The sequence below is a fragment of the Dicentrarchus labrax genome, unplaced genomic scaffold (genome assembly GCF_905237075.1).
Source record: "Dicentrarchus labrax unplaced genomic scaffold, dlabrax2021, whole genome shotgun sequence".
Classification (NCBI taxonomy): Eukaryota; Metazoa; Chordata; class Actinopteri; family Moronidae; genus Dicentrarchus; species Dicentrarchus labrax.
This window is the reverse complement of record NW_026136715.1, coordinates 15,450,194-15,467,487: the sequence shown is the minus strand read 5'-3', so window position 1 is coordinate 15,467,487 and position 17,294 is coordinate 15,450,194. Positions and strand designations below refer to the sequence as shown.

General features: G+C 39.8%; 1 protein-coding gene across 2 annotated transcripts in view; it reads right to left on the bottom strand.

Annotated features, from left to right (window-relative positions):
* Window positions 1–10,564, bottom strand: part of arhgef25a (Rho guanine nucleotide exchange factor (GEF) 25a) — a 45,103-nt gene extending 34,539 nt beyond the window's left edge. For both annotated transcript variants that reach the window (XM_051424114.1, XM_051424115.1), the window contains exons 1-2: window positions 9,907–10,564; window positions 8,694–8,832 (exon numbers count right to left, since the gene is read on the bottom strand). In XM_051424114.1, coding sequence (XP_051280074.1) covers window positions 8,694–8,832; window positions 9,907–10,002 — 235 coding nt within the window. In that variant the 5' untranslated portion in view covers window positions 10,003–10,564. The remainder of the gene's footprint in view (window positions 1–8,693; window positions 8,833–9,906) is intronic.
* Window positions 10,565–17,294: the final 6,730 nt, after the last annotated feature.

Here is a 17,294-nt window from a genome sequence, read left to right as displayed (position 1 = left end):
GCTGTAAATTCAAGGTACTTCATAATATTAAAGCAAATATTCTGTAAACCCATTACTGCAATAAAGAAGTCTTTCTCTTACAGTCCAGCAACGGTCAATGGTGTAACAATGTAAAAAACCTCTGACAAATTTCATTAAATGCACAACTGTACATATTTTCAAAAACGTTTCCCTCATTAAGTGCCATTACCTGGATGTCTACCATAACGTAAAGCAGACAGCAAAAATATATTCCAGCACACACCAGGATACTCAGACTGACACTGTTTTACGACATTAAAAACTAAACAAAAGAGCAAATCTGATAAAGCAACATGCAAAATAGTAGTAGCTCACTTCTTTTTGTTTTGTTTTTAATAAAAGTGTAAATCTGAGTGTGAATCCTGGTGTGTGCTCAAATTTGTTTATTTTTGTCTGGTTTACTTTGGTTTGCTCTGCACCAGCTTGCACCCAGAAGAGAAGCATGGCTGCTCACTGGGTATTTTCAACTTTTTGGAAAACACACAGAAAATGTTTGTTTGACACAACACATGCATCTGTGTACATGTGTGTTCAGATTATCAGAGCATTGCATATATGAGCATTTGTGTCTTGTGCTAGACATTAGTATGCATATATTATGGAGGAGTTGTGTGTGGCAAGGAGAAAACACTGCGCTCTGCACACGCATACACACAATCTACCAGTCTCCATAAAGCTTTTCATCATCATCATCATCAAGCTGCAGAGGTTGTGTAATCACCACCATAGCTATACACATTAAGGGTATGTGCCATATTTAGATGAGTGCTTTACATCAGAGCTGATTAAATTCAATCTACACTAAATTATGACTCATTTTTTACAGAAGAACAGATGAGTCTGTTGAAATGGTATTAAGTATAGCAGTAAGTATAGCAGGCTAATGAAAGGAAACAACTGAAGACATAATCGACAGAGGCAAAAACCGAATAAGTTTGTTGATAACACTATCATGAAATACTGTGTGTTCTGAGACTCAACCAATTATTTTCTGACCAACAAGCAGCATTTCGTAGGCCTAAAGCTGCTGAGCTTATGACTTAGTATGTGATCTCATCTCAATTTTGCAGCACTCATCACGTCATGCTCCTTTCACACACGCTATCTGACTGTGTGGAAATCACCACCTGATTACTGCAACAAAGATGAGCGGCATGACAGCACCCACTCAGGTTCCTCTTTGGGGGCATCGACAGAAACAAGAGAAGGCTGAGTATCGACTGGCACTAAACCAAAATGTGCGCATACACACAAGCGAGCACATCCCTGAGGTGCTCTGGCAGGTGATTCAATGGTTGACAGGGCTGTGTCTCTAGCATCCATCTCTCCACAGTGACAGGGTGGTGGCAGACTGCTGTCAGGATAGTTGTGCTGTCTACAGGAGACAGAGCAAACAGAGAATCCTGGTCGCCTCGCCCATTAGCCACACAAGTTGCATTAGCCTTTACACTCCTACTCCCTTCCCCTCACTCACAAACATACAGGGCGAATTAAAGCAGTTATAACATGTAAGAGAAGAAAGTCTTCACTAGAGAGAGACACTCCACAGTGACAGACATATTATCTCTTCTCAGGTTCAGACAGCACACCAGTTTGCCACATGCAACACTTACACTCTTCCCAGATAGATCACAATCCTCCCTCCCGGCCTCCCTCCATCTCTCCCTTTCTTTGCTTATAATAGATGCTTTAAGCGACTGTGATTGAAGGGGCAATTCACCAGAGGAATATTGAACAGCGCTGCTGAATGTCTCCACTTGTCTGATGCTGATATGGCTGCCAAACACTGTCAAAGCCGAGGAGCACAATTCAAAGCAAGCTGAGAAACAATGGATTTGACAGCCGAACAGAGGGTTTAAAAGAAACAAGATAAAACGGAGACACCAAGACAAGAATCCGAGGGCAAAGCATTACAAATTAAGCGTCCGCTGCCTGCGCTATCACTCTACACAAATGCAGACTACACAGAGGAGAGATAATGAAGAATACATTGCTCTTGAGATGCATTCAAAATTCATGAAGTGAAGGGGAATCTTTTCATGTGCTCTTAAGTTAAAGGATGCCAGGGTGTGTTTCTACAAGACACCCAGTAGGGGGCATTTGTACTTGTTGCATACAGTTGATTGGGTGGTTCACTCACTGCTGCATCAAATCAGGAACATTTTGTTAAATTCTATTTTCAGTGATCAATATTTTCTGCAGTAGTAATATCACAAATGTTGAGTGAAAAGTGAAGAACAAACTGTCATCATTATAATACACACAATGTCCAAATCTGACATGTAGTTGGCAGATTAAATGCTGATTTATATCCATTTCTGTGTATCAGCCCCAAAGTTCAACACCTTACAGTTTCACTTTCTTAGTATGGAATGAAACCTTTGAATAAATGAACACCAAAACTGCCCAGGAGACACGTACAAAACCACGAATAACAGAAATATGGAAAAAATTTTCCTCCTCTGGCTTGAAGGTGGGAGTGGGGAATGTGAGGTGAGGCGTGTATTAACACCCATTCATCTCCCTCCTTTTATCTCTCTTCTTCACTCCCTCACTCCTTCCCTCGCTCTCCATCTCCCACACGAGACACACACACACACATTAAAGATGATTCATCTGCACACATATGCTTTTGCAGATGTGGGGAATGAGACCTGGAAGGCTACAGTTATAGAGGATGAACATGTATGTTCACACCGGTCCGAAAGGCTTGTCTGAAGATTAGCACGCTAGTAGATGGATATGTGTGGTTTCGTCTGAGCCAAGCCAAACAGAGAGAATGCATTATTGCTCTGTGTAGGAGACACATTTTGGAGGCATGTTCAGAGAGTGATCTCGAGTATGATTTATGAATGTAAATCATCTCATGCAAATGCACATAATTTCCTGATGTTGTTTTGTAGTGACATTCTTGGAATACAGATTTTGCAAACGCAATACACCCTGCTGCTGTAAACTCATTCATAATGTATAGTTTAATGTACATGCACTTTAACTGCAGAAGGAACAGGCAAATACACAGAATTCATATGTCATAAGCATGCAAACTAATAGCTACAGCAAGTCCCAGTTCAGCAGATATGCCGTTGCTCATTCGCAGTGTGTTCCCCAACCCCCCACTGACATTAGCCTCTCCTCACCCCATCAGCCTGCTGAAATCCTGCCAAAATATGCTCACTTAGATTTCATGTTTCTTCCTCCCTCTCCCTCGCTTTTCTCCCTTAGTTCCTCTCTCTCTTTCTTCCTCCCTTCATCTCTCAGCTGAGCGCCAATTAAGGCAAACTGGCATTCTGGACAAGCCGGTGTGAGGGGGAGGTTTTTGGTTTTGGCTGAGGTCCCATTGTGGAGCAGAAAGTAACTGTCTTGTTCTCTTCTCCTCTGTCCTGCTGGTCTGCAGAGAGCTGCTGTTTTTGTCCAATTAAACTAAACTACACTGCTGGCATACACCAGGGAGACAGACAGGTGTGTTGCTCTGTGCGTGTGCACTTCACCATTAGTACCACTCAGTACCTCCCACTGTTCACCATGCAGTGCAGCTTTCAGGCAGCAGGAGCTCTGCACTACACAGAAGGGAGTTACAACGCCCATGGAGATTTGTTTCTCAAAACGTCAACAATACTGCACGTACCACCCACAATTATGAGCATACACAGAGAGACACACTTTGAACACACACACACATTTACACAAACACATACTTAACAACATCCTTAACAACCTTTCCCGGTCCAGCTTCACTTTCTTCAACAACGCACGGTGATAGTAAACTAGTTTCCCTACCTGACCCAGCCTCCCTCCCTCTCTTTTTCTCTCTGGAACTGGTCTGTGAACCTTGCTCTAGAAGCAGCACACTAACGCACTGAGAATCTGGGACTGCTGCTGACTGTATTCAAGGCTTAAGCCTGAGCTAAAACGCCACCCAAAGGAGAAAATGTTAATTAAACAAAAGTAAACCCAGGGACCACACATGGAAAGACACCACTGCTTTAACTTTGATTAATAATTACTGAGTCCAGCAATTTTATAATTAAGGGAAAGAGATTTTCTGTTGGAAAAAGAGATCTCTGATACATTGAAATTATGTTGAATTATGTTCATTATCCTCGTGTATAAACTAATAAAATTAAAAAACTGTATTCTTGATTTTTGTTGTGTAGTGTATGTGGCACGTTCAGGAGCAAATAAGCACATTAATGTGTGAAGATACATGTCTGTGTGCACATACGTGTGCCACTATGACTGTGTTTATGTGTCTCCATCTGCTTCCTTCATCTGTGGTCTAAATGCCAGCTGTGCTGTGGAGCAGTGACCTGTGAGGTGTCTGACCTCCCTGACCATATGCCTTTCAGCTAGCCCTGCCTGACCCACTTCACTATAATACAACACAAACGTCTGCAATTCAACTCTACAAAAATATGCACATTAAATATTTTTTTTAACCGTTATTCTTCATGTTAGAGGATGATTCACATGTTTCAGATACAGGTGGCACTCTTTTCAGCACGCAGCCATACTGCCAGGACAGCCCACATAGGTTTTTACTTATGGTAGACCTGTGATCCTTAATTATTTGTGAAAGGGGTCACTCATAGTGATGTACTTGCAGCTCCCCCAAATCTGCAGGTTCCTTCGGCTTTACTCATTGTTTGGCAGTCAGACCCGCAGTGTTAATGTTTTGGTTCAAGCAGGCAGCTATTTTTTGTGACAAAGCTCTAAAAACCAACTGCACACTACCTGCTCAGCACCAAACAGCAGACACAGTTAACTACTAGCTGGTGAAGTTTTTTATAGTAACTATATATCAAATGAAAATGTGAAAAGTATGTGTGCTTTACAAAGCTTAATAGTGAGTTTCAGCTAGTTGTTTAGCTGTCCAGCCTGCAACTTTCCTGTTTTCGTTCCCTCTCACTGCTCTCGTAGTGTCATTTTCAGCTGCAGCAGAAAGGGGAAAAAAGATTCAAAAACCCACTATACACTACTTGCTCAGCAAAAAAATCAGTTGTTGCTGTCTCAACAGCAAGTTTAGAAACTTGATCAATGTTTCCAATTCAAGGCTAACTTAATCAATATGGTAAGGAAGCCACATATATCTGAGGTTAATGGCCATTATAACACAAGAAGTATTTCTTAGAAAAGGTCTGATCTATAGGTCAAAGGTACAGATAACAGAATCAGGACTGTTCTTAGTCCATTGTTTACAACAACTTAAGGGGTGCATTGAAAAAAAGATATGGTTTATCAAATCATCTTGCCATCACAAAGGAACACAGACAGCCCTTGGAAGAGCTTTTCAAATATTTATGACAGTTGTATGATAACATGGTAATGTCTATCAAATTACTGGCTTTCATACACAAAACATTTGCTATTTATGTAGGTATTTATACTGTATAATTAAATTTTCTGATTTAGAGTGTATGAAGTCATTTGAGGCAGTACACCTCTTCTGCATTACAATAGAAGATAGAGATATTATAATCATGTAAATAAACACACAAACACACAATTACACTCTCCTCCTGTGTGACCCGATGCTGTTTAATTTCTGGCCCTTACAACACAATGCGATGCAACATCAGGTTGATCTCTGCCCATTTAAGGTCACACACACACAGTTCAGTCCCAGGGTCCTCTGGGATCAGCACTTCTGCTTGGATGGCACGCTCTCACAGCTTCTTACAAACCCTGATATGGACAAGGGCATGCATTTTCTACATAGTTTACATCACATCTACTCATTAATATGGCAAATGATGTCATTTAATTTGTACCAAATATAACTGTGTTTTCATGGGTATCACTTTTCATCAAGAAGAACATAAAAAGCGGCTACAGACACATTTAAATACTGTAAAAAAAAAACTCAACTGAATGTCACGTTTCCTATATCAACAGCATAATTCACTGGCATAACTTTCACTAATAAGTAGAATGTGCGCCTAAAAAAAGTTAAACAGAAACATGCACAGTGTGTGTGTGTGTGTGTGTGTGTGTGTGTGTGTGTGTGTGTGTGTGTGTGTGTGTGTGTGTGTGTGTGTGTGTGTGTGTGTGTGTGTGTGTGTGTGTGTGTGTGTGTGTGTGTGTGTGTGTCTGTACACATGAGCAGTGTGTGCGTGCAGTTGTGGGTCAAATACATTGTTATTTTTAATGGTTCAGTGCAGCTTCCTGTTGATGGGGTTTATGTATTTTACCTTGAAAAAGACATCATTGTAATAGGATAAACATGGTCATCCATCACTGATCAATGTTACGAAACAGACACTGTAGACACATGTTGTCTGGGAGAGTGAGAGTATGAACTATATGGCTGGGAGCACAAGGAGCCAAGAGACTGATGAGATTTGAAAGAAATATGATCAGCAGCTCTGCGTGCTTGGAGGGGAAGCCAGGTTTAAAATACCACTGCTGAAGACATTGCTTTGAGGAAAAAGAAAAGAAAAGATACATAGGGATTGGAGAAGGAAATGAGGAGAAGAGAGGGAAACAAAGGGAAGATGATCTGAGGAAAAGAAAAAGTCTAACTGTAGTAAAAATCACTACCAAGAAGGGGGGGAGAAGAGCAGTTGAGAAATGGGAAGAATTAAAAAAAAAGTACATTGGCACTGTCCTGTGATTCCTGGGAAGCCACTAGCAGGCATCTTGTTTCTAACATATAACAGATGGCCCTTATGGCCCTATGAACCACATCTTTAAAGAAAGCAGGGGCCTCCCCTCTTTTCCCTTCTCTTCCACTGACACAGCAAGAGATGGAAACAACACTATGACCTCTACCAGTCAAAGCATGGCAAAATGTAATCACATGTCTCCTGTTCTACATGTTTGAAGATTGACTGTGTTACGCTAAAATGAAGATTCAATACAAGCAAAAAGTTAATTTAAAGTGTGCGCTTAAAGTGTTTAAAGCATAAAACATTAATGTGCAGTATACAATTAGATTGTTGTTGTTGTTCCTTTAGTGATTGCATAAAAATGTGTACCTCATTAACCTTCTGATGTTTTAGTTCTAGGTTGCCAAGTCTGGTCATTGGTGCATTATCATGTTGATTGTAAACAGTGTATGAAGTATATACAGTGAATATGTAGTGAAAAACTGTATCATCACAAACCATAAACATTCAAGGTTTTGCAAGGACTACGTTGTCTGCACTGCAGTCTCTGGGTTATAGGCAGACAATATAAGAAATAATATCCCATTAACTATCAATGATTGATACTAGCACATTTACAATAAAATTGCATTGAGTTGCATGCTATTAGTATTTTTAAAAAAATACTGAAACTACTCCTAAATGTGTTCATTTAGACAATGAAAGCATGAACCTTGATATTTCATTACAGGAATTTTGTCATGGTTCTATTATATGGAGACCAGATAAATAAAAAAATACTTCTCGACCAGCCTGAGCCACGACAACGTCTGTATCTTGTTGTTGTGGTTCAGATGTTTTTCTGCCTTGTGTTTCATTGATTTTCCATCCAATTTCCCATCCGGAGGAAATTGGGCTATGCAAAAACAATTGAGCGAAGGAGCTTGTCTGGAACTGGAATAAACAATCTCCCTTTTGGTCATCATCCTTCCACATGCCCCAGAATAATGCATGTCTTTACTTTTTTGTTTTTGTTTTTCTGAGCCATGAGCTGTATGCTAAAATAATATTTGGCAGCATTAACCTCAACCGCACACCCCATCTGAGCAAGACCATAACAGATAAGCATCTCTGTCAGCTTCCTCTGGCCTCACTCACACCCCTTATGTACGCCATGTACCGTTCTGCACAACAGTTAGTGGTCCAGCCACTTGGTAGACACCACCAAACCCCATATATACACACACACTCCCTCTAACCCAAATCCAGATCCAGCTACAAAGCTCCTTTTGTTCCATTTCACTCAAGGAAAATGGCAATGCACGCAACCCTTTCACAGCTAAATCAGAATAAGTGCAAGCAACAGTGCTGGGGCAGAAGGAAAAGGGAGGCAGCTGAACGTGTTTTCTTGCCCCATCTGGAAAGTGTTGCATGTGTATACGCATACACACAATAACTCTTTCTGTGTGTGTGTGTCTCTCTCTCTCTCTCTCTCTCTCTCTCTCTCTCTCTCCCACATACTTATGTATGGTACATTACAGCAGAGCAATTTACTGCTATCAGTGCTAATAGAGGATACAGAGAGTGGAGGGTAATAAGAGTAAACTACCAACACTCAGGTGACTCTAATCTGATACTTTCCCTGAAGTTATTACTGCTTCATAACAACCATCAGATATGGTAGATGGGCCTGTTTTTATCCTGAATTGGCATATGGCTAACATGCATGAACAGGATGAGGTGAAACTAAAGGCCTAGCTCACGTGACACATACACACTAATGGATTCAAGATTATCTATGTCATGAATTAAGAAATCATCTCTGTCTATATGTCAACAGCAACACAGATTGTAGCAGTAGTGTTTTCAGGAAAGTCACAGAGTGGCTGAGCAGGCTGTTTTAGATGTCACTGTGCAGAAATCCGATCCCTTTCACACAAAGAATCAAAGCTGAGTCTGGAAGTTTGTGTTTCGGTGAGTGTCTAATGCTCTGACTGGTTTGGTGAGGGCCAATGTTTGGACTAGCATTGTGGGATTGGGGTCACAAAATGGTCTGTCACGCTCAGCAGCCCTTTCAGGTCTTACCTGTTCTTTCTCTCCGCTCCATGTTTTCTGTAGCAGTGACCTGCTGCTCCCACTCCAGCCCCTCTGGCTCCCACTGGCTTTGCACAGGCCCCTTTTCCTCCTCGCTTGATGGGAGGTCTGCCTCGCCCCCTTCTGAGAGCTACACACAGAGATGCCTTTGTCAGCAGTGGAGCCTTGCTCTCAGGGAGGAAGTGATGGTAAGATTGTACAGAGTGCTTATGGTCACATAACCACAAAACATTATACCAGTGGCTGTTTTTTTCCACTATTCCCTGCATCTTTTTCATCCTTCTCTCCATTACACACTGAACAAGAATGCATTAGAAATTGTTGAGGTCCAAGTTTTGCCACAGAGCTTGGATAAGAACTTATTCTCAGAGAGCAGATTTTAATCTTTATTTAAAACCCAGCAGCACCAGAGAAGAGGTTAATAGAGGCAAGCAGAGTTATCAGTCCTCTGCAGAGAAGGAGAAAGATTATAATCACTGTTATGTTTTTTATCACTCTCTGCCAGGGAGGAAATGATTTATCAAGAAAAAAATGTTTTAAAGAGAAAGCCGTTTGGACCTTTTGGTACATGTATACATGTTTGAACTTCCACGTGTCGCATCGAAACCTACGCACTATAGTTTAATAAAGTAAAATAAATGCAATGTGTTAGGAATGTACAATAGGTACAACATTGGTTTTGTAGATAAGCATTTGAAGTGGATGATAGACTCAAATTAACATTTATATTAAAGAATAAAAATGGATGTGGCTGTCATACAACCAAACAGAAAACACATTGCTTCAGGAAACGGAAGATAAAGGGAAGGGAAGGGAAGGGAAGGAAGCAAATTGCCTGGTTGCAGTGAGGCGTTAGACCTGCATGAGTTTGTTTATGGTCAGATGGTTTAATCACCACTACTCTGCTTCCTGTTCCTCTGAAACATCCAAGATTCCTCCCAAGCACTGAACAGAGACTAGAAATCCTTCCATCCCTCTCACTCTCTCTTCCCTCTGCTTTACCATTTTAGGTTTATGACAAAGTTATAGCGATGACAGCGAATAAACTTGGTATGTAATGATGTGGGCCAGATATAAGTTGGACTTCATGCTCCGCAAGCTCTGAAAAATACTGCCATATGTGTCTGTTGTTTTCTCTTTGAATCTCTGGCATTATGCTTTCATATAAACAGGGAGTAAATACACAAACAGATACACAACTCACCCACTGTTGATTGGGCATGGCCACAGAAGTAAGCACATCAGCCATGGCTCCCAACATCTGGTCAGTGCGTCCCTGATTCTTCTGTAGAGCCTTCATTCTCCCCAACGGCAAACAAAAACTCTCCTCAAATTATTCTCCTCTGCTATTGTGACCTTTGATCTCCAACTGTTACACAATCTTTCTCTCTGTATCCTCTATGCCTCTTGTCCGCGTGTTTTCTGCTCCTTCAGTCTCACAGCGCACTGTGCCACAGTTTTGAGTTGAGCCACCGCAGCCCGCCTTGTTCCACCCTGACACACAGGAAACCTCATGCATATGAATAATTGATCCTGGGAGAAGGGGGAATGTGTCTGTCTGGACCTGGAAACATGCACTTGGACAGGAGCCTCTGAGCCCTTCCCACCTTAACCTTCTCTCACCTCCACCAATTCAGACTCAGGTGAGCTGGCTGGAAGTGTCCCTAACTCTTGCTTAGTCCAGAGAGAATATCCACCTTGTGCTCTCAATATAAGCTTCCCCTGGAAACTCAGACAGAAGATTTTCTTGGGCCCTCTTGAGTAGAGTCAACTGTCCTCTTCTTTGTCATCCTTCTAAATGAGGAGAGTAGACAGTGTGGAAGTAATTCTCAATGGGATTGGCGTTGTCCTGTCCTGTCCTGAATGTTGAAACGGTGAGACGTGACTTCAGGGCTGAGCACATCACCCTCCCCTGAAATCCTCCTTTCTTCTTCTTCATTGGCTATGGAAGATCACCACCCCCCTCCCATAAACCTATGCTCCTTCCATCATTCTTTCTCTTCTTTCATTTTTTCCTCTCTGTCTTCACTGTCAGGATCCCCCCCCCCCCATCTCAGACAATCTCAATCTTTTCTATATCTCTCTTTTTCTGGTCTGTCTTTGAACTATCCTGGCACCCTGCACTCTCTCTTCATCTTTGCCCAAGTCTCAGGCAGTGACACATGGATTGTGTGAACTCTTGAGCAGCAGGGCAGCCCCAAATAAGGTATGAACACACAGTCCATGAAGCTCAACTATTTAAGAGACTGTCACTGATTGCACACACATCTTACACAACTTCTTTAACTGCTGTTGTACTGATTAATCAAACCAGTATTGTTTGTTTTTGGCTACTTGAAAGATCATTCAAAGTTAGAAGGCATGCAAAACTGTTTCCTGACAGACTGACTCTGCAGGCCACGTGGAGAGCCTGTATCATGGAAAAAATGTGTGCATGTGTGTGTGTGTGTGTGTGTGTATTTAAGTTTCACTGGAGAACACCATACATGATCAAACTTAATCTATGTTTTACAGCCAAAGCGAACATTCAGACTACAAGATTGTTCGAACACCTGTTAATGAGAATGAATCTGTATTATTATAAACATGTCATGTTAAATTAATAACTCCTGGTTCATGCTATTCTAATCTAATAATATTCTAATAATATTCTAATTTCTATGACAAATAGGGTTAATTTAAAAGTTTGATTGCAGCTAATAAAGGGTATCACTAAGCGTCAACCTCGTGGTGGTGCTAGAGGAAATCAAGGTGACACCAAAAGTCAGTAGGATCATCTGAGGACAATGGGTGTTTGTACAAAATTCCATGCCAGACCATCTAATAGTTGTCGAGATATTGTTGTTGACATTGTTTTCCCTAGAGCCAAATGGCCAGCCAGCCAGATTAAATGAGGAATCTTGAATTTTAAAGTTAGATGTTGTTGTTTTGCTACTAAATGCTGACAAGTCTGAAATGATTACTTTACTTAGCCTAATCCTGTTAGAGCTCAAATCCAATCCTGACCAGGTCTTTTACAGATGTATCCTCAATCTGAGCCAATTTGGTGTTTTGGTTTTGTCTTTGCTGTAATCATTATTTACTAATTTTCTTTCTTCTTCTTTCTTTCTTTTTCTTTCTTTACAATTCAAAATATAATAAAACATTTTCTCTTTTGCTGACACTATGAAATATGAGTTTGTGACTGTACTAAAATTCCTAAAGATTTCAATATAAATCATAAAAGCTATAAGGTTGTAACTTTTGATAAAAACTGACGTTTGGACAGACACTGAACATAGCTGCTTTTTTTCAAAAGATTTATGCTCTGTTGTAAGCTTGGAGAAACATACAGTCTTGCAGAACAGGTATGTTTGCAGTATTTTCCTTTTAACCCATGGAAACTATGATCCATGTTCTTGGTTTTCATCTATAAATTATTTAATTCCTTGTGCAGCTGTCTGAGGCAGTGAAGTTTTTCCAGACTGCAGACAGTCCAAAATGTTTCTGCAGACTCATAAGACAAGACAGCACAATTACCTATTTTAGCTTCCCATTCTTGGCTACAGCAACGTTTGGGATTGTTGTTTTGTTGTTGTTTTTATTTGATTTGATTTTACCTTTAGAATTTCAGGCCCAAATGCAGCATGAGTTCCTCACGCTGTCACACAGTTTAGGCCCAAGGTGATTGAGCTTCCCGCATGAGATGAAGACTTGCCCAGCATAAGTGTTGGTGTCGTGCTTTTATTATTCTGTGTCTTTTCCACCATTTTATTGTGTAGTTTCTCATTGGTATTATCGGTCAAATTTCATTTTTTTTATTTTGTAAATCAATTTGCACTTCTTTTGATGATATACTTCCAAAAGCAGATTAAAAGATGTCAAAGATGAAAACAAACCTACAAGTCATGTAAAGACATCTCTCCTGAATACTTTGGATGAAAAGCATCTACACACTTCCTTCCATTGCACACACCCAATTCATCTTTCAACAGAAACATGCTGAACACACACACACACACAGAAGAAATAAGCTCCCCCAGGAGGAGTCTGCAATTTTCAATTAACAAACGTGAAGTAATTCAAAAACATCAAACCTGTTTAGTATGATTTTTAAACATCAACAGCAATAACAACAAAACACTGCATTATGATCTCAATGTCCAGATACAATGAGAAATATAAATACATTAAGAACATGGGACTAATTGAACGCGTATTGAAAAAACATTTTTGCACCCAAAACTATCAACATCCATTGTCAACAAAAGAGGCGACAAGGTAGGTTGTCAAGACTCCAGAAAAATTCCCTCTGGCAGAGTTTTAATACATATTTTATCTTTAATTTTGAATACTACAAAACCATGAGGCTGAAACATAAAATGAACATTCATAGAAGTAACTTATCACAGGATAATTCTCCTTTTTGGGTCTGGTGGTACTGTTGTCTCCACTAATGTGGAGGTTTTATCAACAAACGTGACCAACAAGAGCATTTTAGGCCCAAACAGTCAACAAGTTTAATCACTTTTTAGCAGGCAATAAAACCTTTAACACACACACTGAAAATGGCTTTTACAGTGAAGTAGGAGACATCTTCGTCCAGGAGGAAAACTTTATAAATTAAAAAACAATTTCTGGAATTTTAAAACGAGGTGAAAAGAGTAAATGGCTTTTTAAGGATTTTAATATGGACAAACAGTATCAGACACACATTATTGTTCCAAGCAGACTATATGTCTTTAAGGCTGTGAGAAAAAATAACTTGTACTTTTTAAATGCTGAGAAATGTGGCTAAATGGGAAAATAAAACATGTGTTTCTATTAACAATAAGTCATCTGAGTAAAGTAAATACCAGTGTCTCATAATAATATATGAAAGTGAGGAGTGAATGTAACAATGTGTGACTTATATCAACTAAGAAAGATCTAAAGCCTAAAAACATCACACATATCTTTAAATAATGCTTGATGTTTTCTAATCACCTCAGATGTGTTAATTGACAACTGATGACTATCCCTGTGAGGATTTTGTTCTCTGTGTATTTGGCATGAAGCTCCGTTGGACTAAAAGCTTTCACTTTTCACTGACATTATTTTGAAAGATTTATTCTCTGAAAATCTATGCTGATGTAGTACCTTTGATAAAAATGGAAGTTTTCATGTAATCTAAAGCCTTTATGCTGATTGAGGGCTGGCCACTCATGTTAATAATAGAAATTGAATAGGCCCAAAGCCTTATCATAAAAAAAACACAATGACAGCTATGTAAGATTCATTTCCATAGCACTTCACACAAATTGTGAAAACAAATGAACAAAGAAGACCTCATTAACCTTAAAAACCAAAGAATGATTATATTTCAGAAAAAGCTTTTATACTGGGCCTAACAACTTAACTAATTAGGCCCTACGATTGTAACTGTAAATCTCTGTCTTTCAAAAATGCTATGCAATTATGTGACTATATTTACTTTCTTTTCAGCTACTTTCTTCGCTTTTTGTGTTTTCCTTCAGCCTTCAAAGTTTCACATTATCCTTAAAAAAAAGAGCAATAAAGCTCTTGCGTTGAAAGAATTAAAAAGTCAACAACCATAGGGCTTAGAACAATTAGTCATCGGCAGCAGCGAAGACCTCAGAGAAATTACTGGCATAGGTGGAGTAAAGATGTGAGAGCATGAGGAAACATCACGGTTGGAGTTGGAAGAAATTGCTATTGCTTTCAACAGCCACTTTGTGTCCATACAAAGTTTCCACATCTCTCACACCAGCCATTAGCCCAAGGTCAAGACTGAATGTGGTCACATCAGAATCACTTTCTCTAAACCAGGGCAGCTGGTTTAGAGATAGATAATGCACACAATTGGCTACATACAACCACTTCTGGAGTTTTGTAGTTTTAGACAGTAGGAATCATATTCTGAGTGCAGTAAAATTTGCATATTAGATCACCCTTTCAACTAGTATCTCCAGACATGCAATCATGTTTAGTTAACTTGTTTGTTTTAGATAGCTGAGTATTGATAATGTAACAGATTTTAAACAAAAGAGCAAAAAGAGTCTCTGCGGCTTAGATGCATAAACCACAATGTACTGTACCCAGTTTGAAGTAGGCCAGGGACTTTTGTTTTCAAAAAATAGTCGAAAACTTGTACTGCATTGCTTTGGAACAGAAGATTTCCTGTGAATAAAACTACATGAAATATATATTTGAATATGTATTTCTCTGCACATTGCAATATCAGTCTACTCCATCTATCTGTGTGACTGACCCTGTAAACCCTAAATTCTTTTTTATCTTGAAATACTGTGAATACTTATTATTATAGTTTTATTATAATACTTATTAGGAAGCACAGAGAGAGAAAGACTATATTGAGGGAGCTTCATACTTCATACTTAAGTACTTTTCCTTGACCTAACCTAACCCTAATCCAGCCTGTAGAGAGTTTCATTTTGGCCCTCCAAAAGAAAAGGTTTGGGTACTCTGGCTTTAAACAAATCATTTCCTTACTGTGCAGCATTTGTTCCTCATGCCTTATTCACCCACCCTTGAGTCAAAGCCCAAACACCACAAATGTCCACTTCCTATTGCAATAACTAACAAATCACCCCAAATCTCCTCCTTGCCTTACATGAACAAGTTCAGCTCTACTTCCTCCACGTTTCCTTCCATTCACCTGATCCCTGGAGGCTTTTAGATGCTTTGGAGCACATATCAGGCAGATGATAATACAGCAGATGCTCAGAGTCTGGGCAAAGTGCTGGTAAGACCGGTCCTGGAGACACTGCCAACAATCTAATATTAGCTGAGCACATGGCTGTCTCAGTCACTAATCTGGCTAAAGTTAGTTCATTGCTTCCCAAGCTTCTTTCCAAGTTCTTGTGCTCTACCACTGACCTCTGCTGGGTACTCTGGTGTCTGGGGAGAAGTTGGACTGATTTTTGCTATGATGAGTGAATGTCTCTGTGAGGAATTTGCGGAATAGGAGGAAAATAACTCGGACCCTAAATGGGAAAGTGCGAGTACTATCAGGAGGTGGGAATCAGAACAAAATGTTCTGTAACTCATACGTCAGATTAGTAATCAGTTGGATTTTCTTTGAGAAACCAGAGCAAAGACTTTCTGGAGATAAAGATAAAACTGCTGTTAAAGTATGCTGTGCTGTGCTGCCCTCGTCTGGTACAGCAGTTAGATCATTATTGTATGTCTAAAAGGATAAAGGAAAACACCACCACCCCGCCCTGTTGTGCCAAACAGGCTTCCCTTTCCTCTGTATTTCTTCCAATGAACTGAATTTCTGTTTTGGCCTTTCACAAGCTATTAATCTTTGCCCTAAGCATGCCTCTTTTCCTCTTCCTGTATTTCATATCAGTACGGAGTCAAGACCCACCTCAGGCGCTTGTGTCTATACATAGAACCTTTTGAGTAATGGGTCAGGTTAGTGTGGTGCTATAGGTCTGATCAGATGGCTCACTGTCAAAGAGGCAGTTTCTAATAAGGAATTGGCTGGGGCATTTAATGGGATTTAGTGGGATTATGTTGTTGAAGGTGTGTCAGCTTCAGCTAGGTGGTATCAACAACATGTGTCGTTTGGTTGACTCTTCTCAACTATAATTCTCAGGATCAAAGTGCTTTTGAATGAGTGATCAATTTGTCACAGTGGCTTCACTCAGACAAGACGGGGGCTCTGTGATGATGGACATTTCATATCAAAATAGTTTTGCTTGTTAATAGAGTTGGCATTTCATAATGACTTCTTAATGATATGGTCCACTCAAAAGTGGAACCATGTAGGTTCAGATGGGCAAAATATGCCTTGTTGTGAGTTTGTAGATATATTTGAATGTGATGTAGACAGCAGATGTAACCTACAGCAAGGATTCATGTTGTGGCTATTTTAAATATGAGCTGTCTCAATATCTTGTCTAACTATGCTATATAAACAAGGTGCATGTCTAAGCACTGCATTACCCAGTTGAATCAGAAGGGGGCAGTCTGCATCCCTCTAAAAGAGAGAAGCTGTTGTGTAACACAGGCTACATTAATGTGCATAAAGTTACATAATGGCCTTACAGGATTAATTCAATAATCAATACTGTTAATCTGTTTACATGCACCTTTGGTATAAGTAAGTGAGATGCTGATAATGAATAAACCTGTCAAGACGATATTCCTGTCCCCATATGGGATTCAAAACAAACTGGTGTCACAGTTCAAGTTGTGTGAAACTAGAAAAAGTTGAGCATCTGGTTTCTTATAATTGCAATATAATATTACCTGTATAACTCAAACCTGTGATATTTGTGTTGACACAAAACTATGTTAACCAGGTAAAAAAAAACAGATGGAAATGTTGGTACTGAAACAAAAAATGATCTCCTTGACACAAAATATAGTGTTAGACCAATGAAAAAACTTTGTGTGTCTGCTTTGTTTTCTTTTAATGTAAGCATGCAAATTCAGGCAAATCAGTTGCATCCTCCAAAGTTTACAGCATCTGTGTGGGTGTGTGGGTGTGTGTTTCCATGTAAGTCTGTGTGTGTCATCCCTGTCATGGGAATAATTACCACCAAGGCCCCCTGGCTCAGAGTAACAGCAGAGTTATTTTGT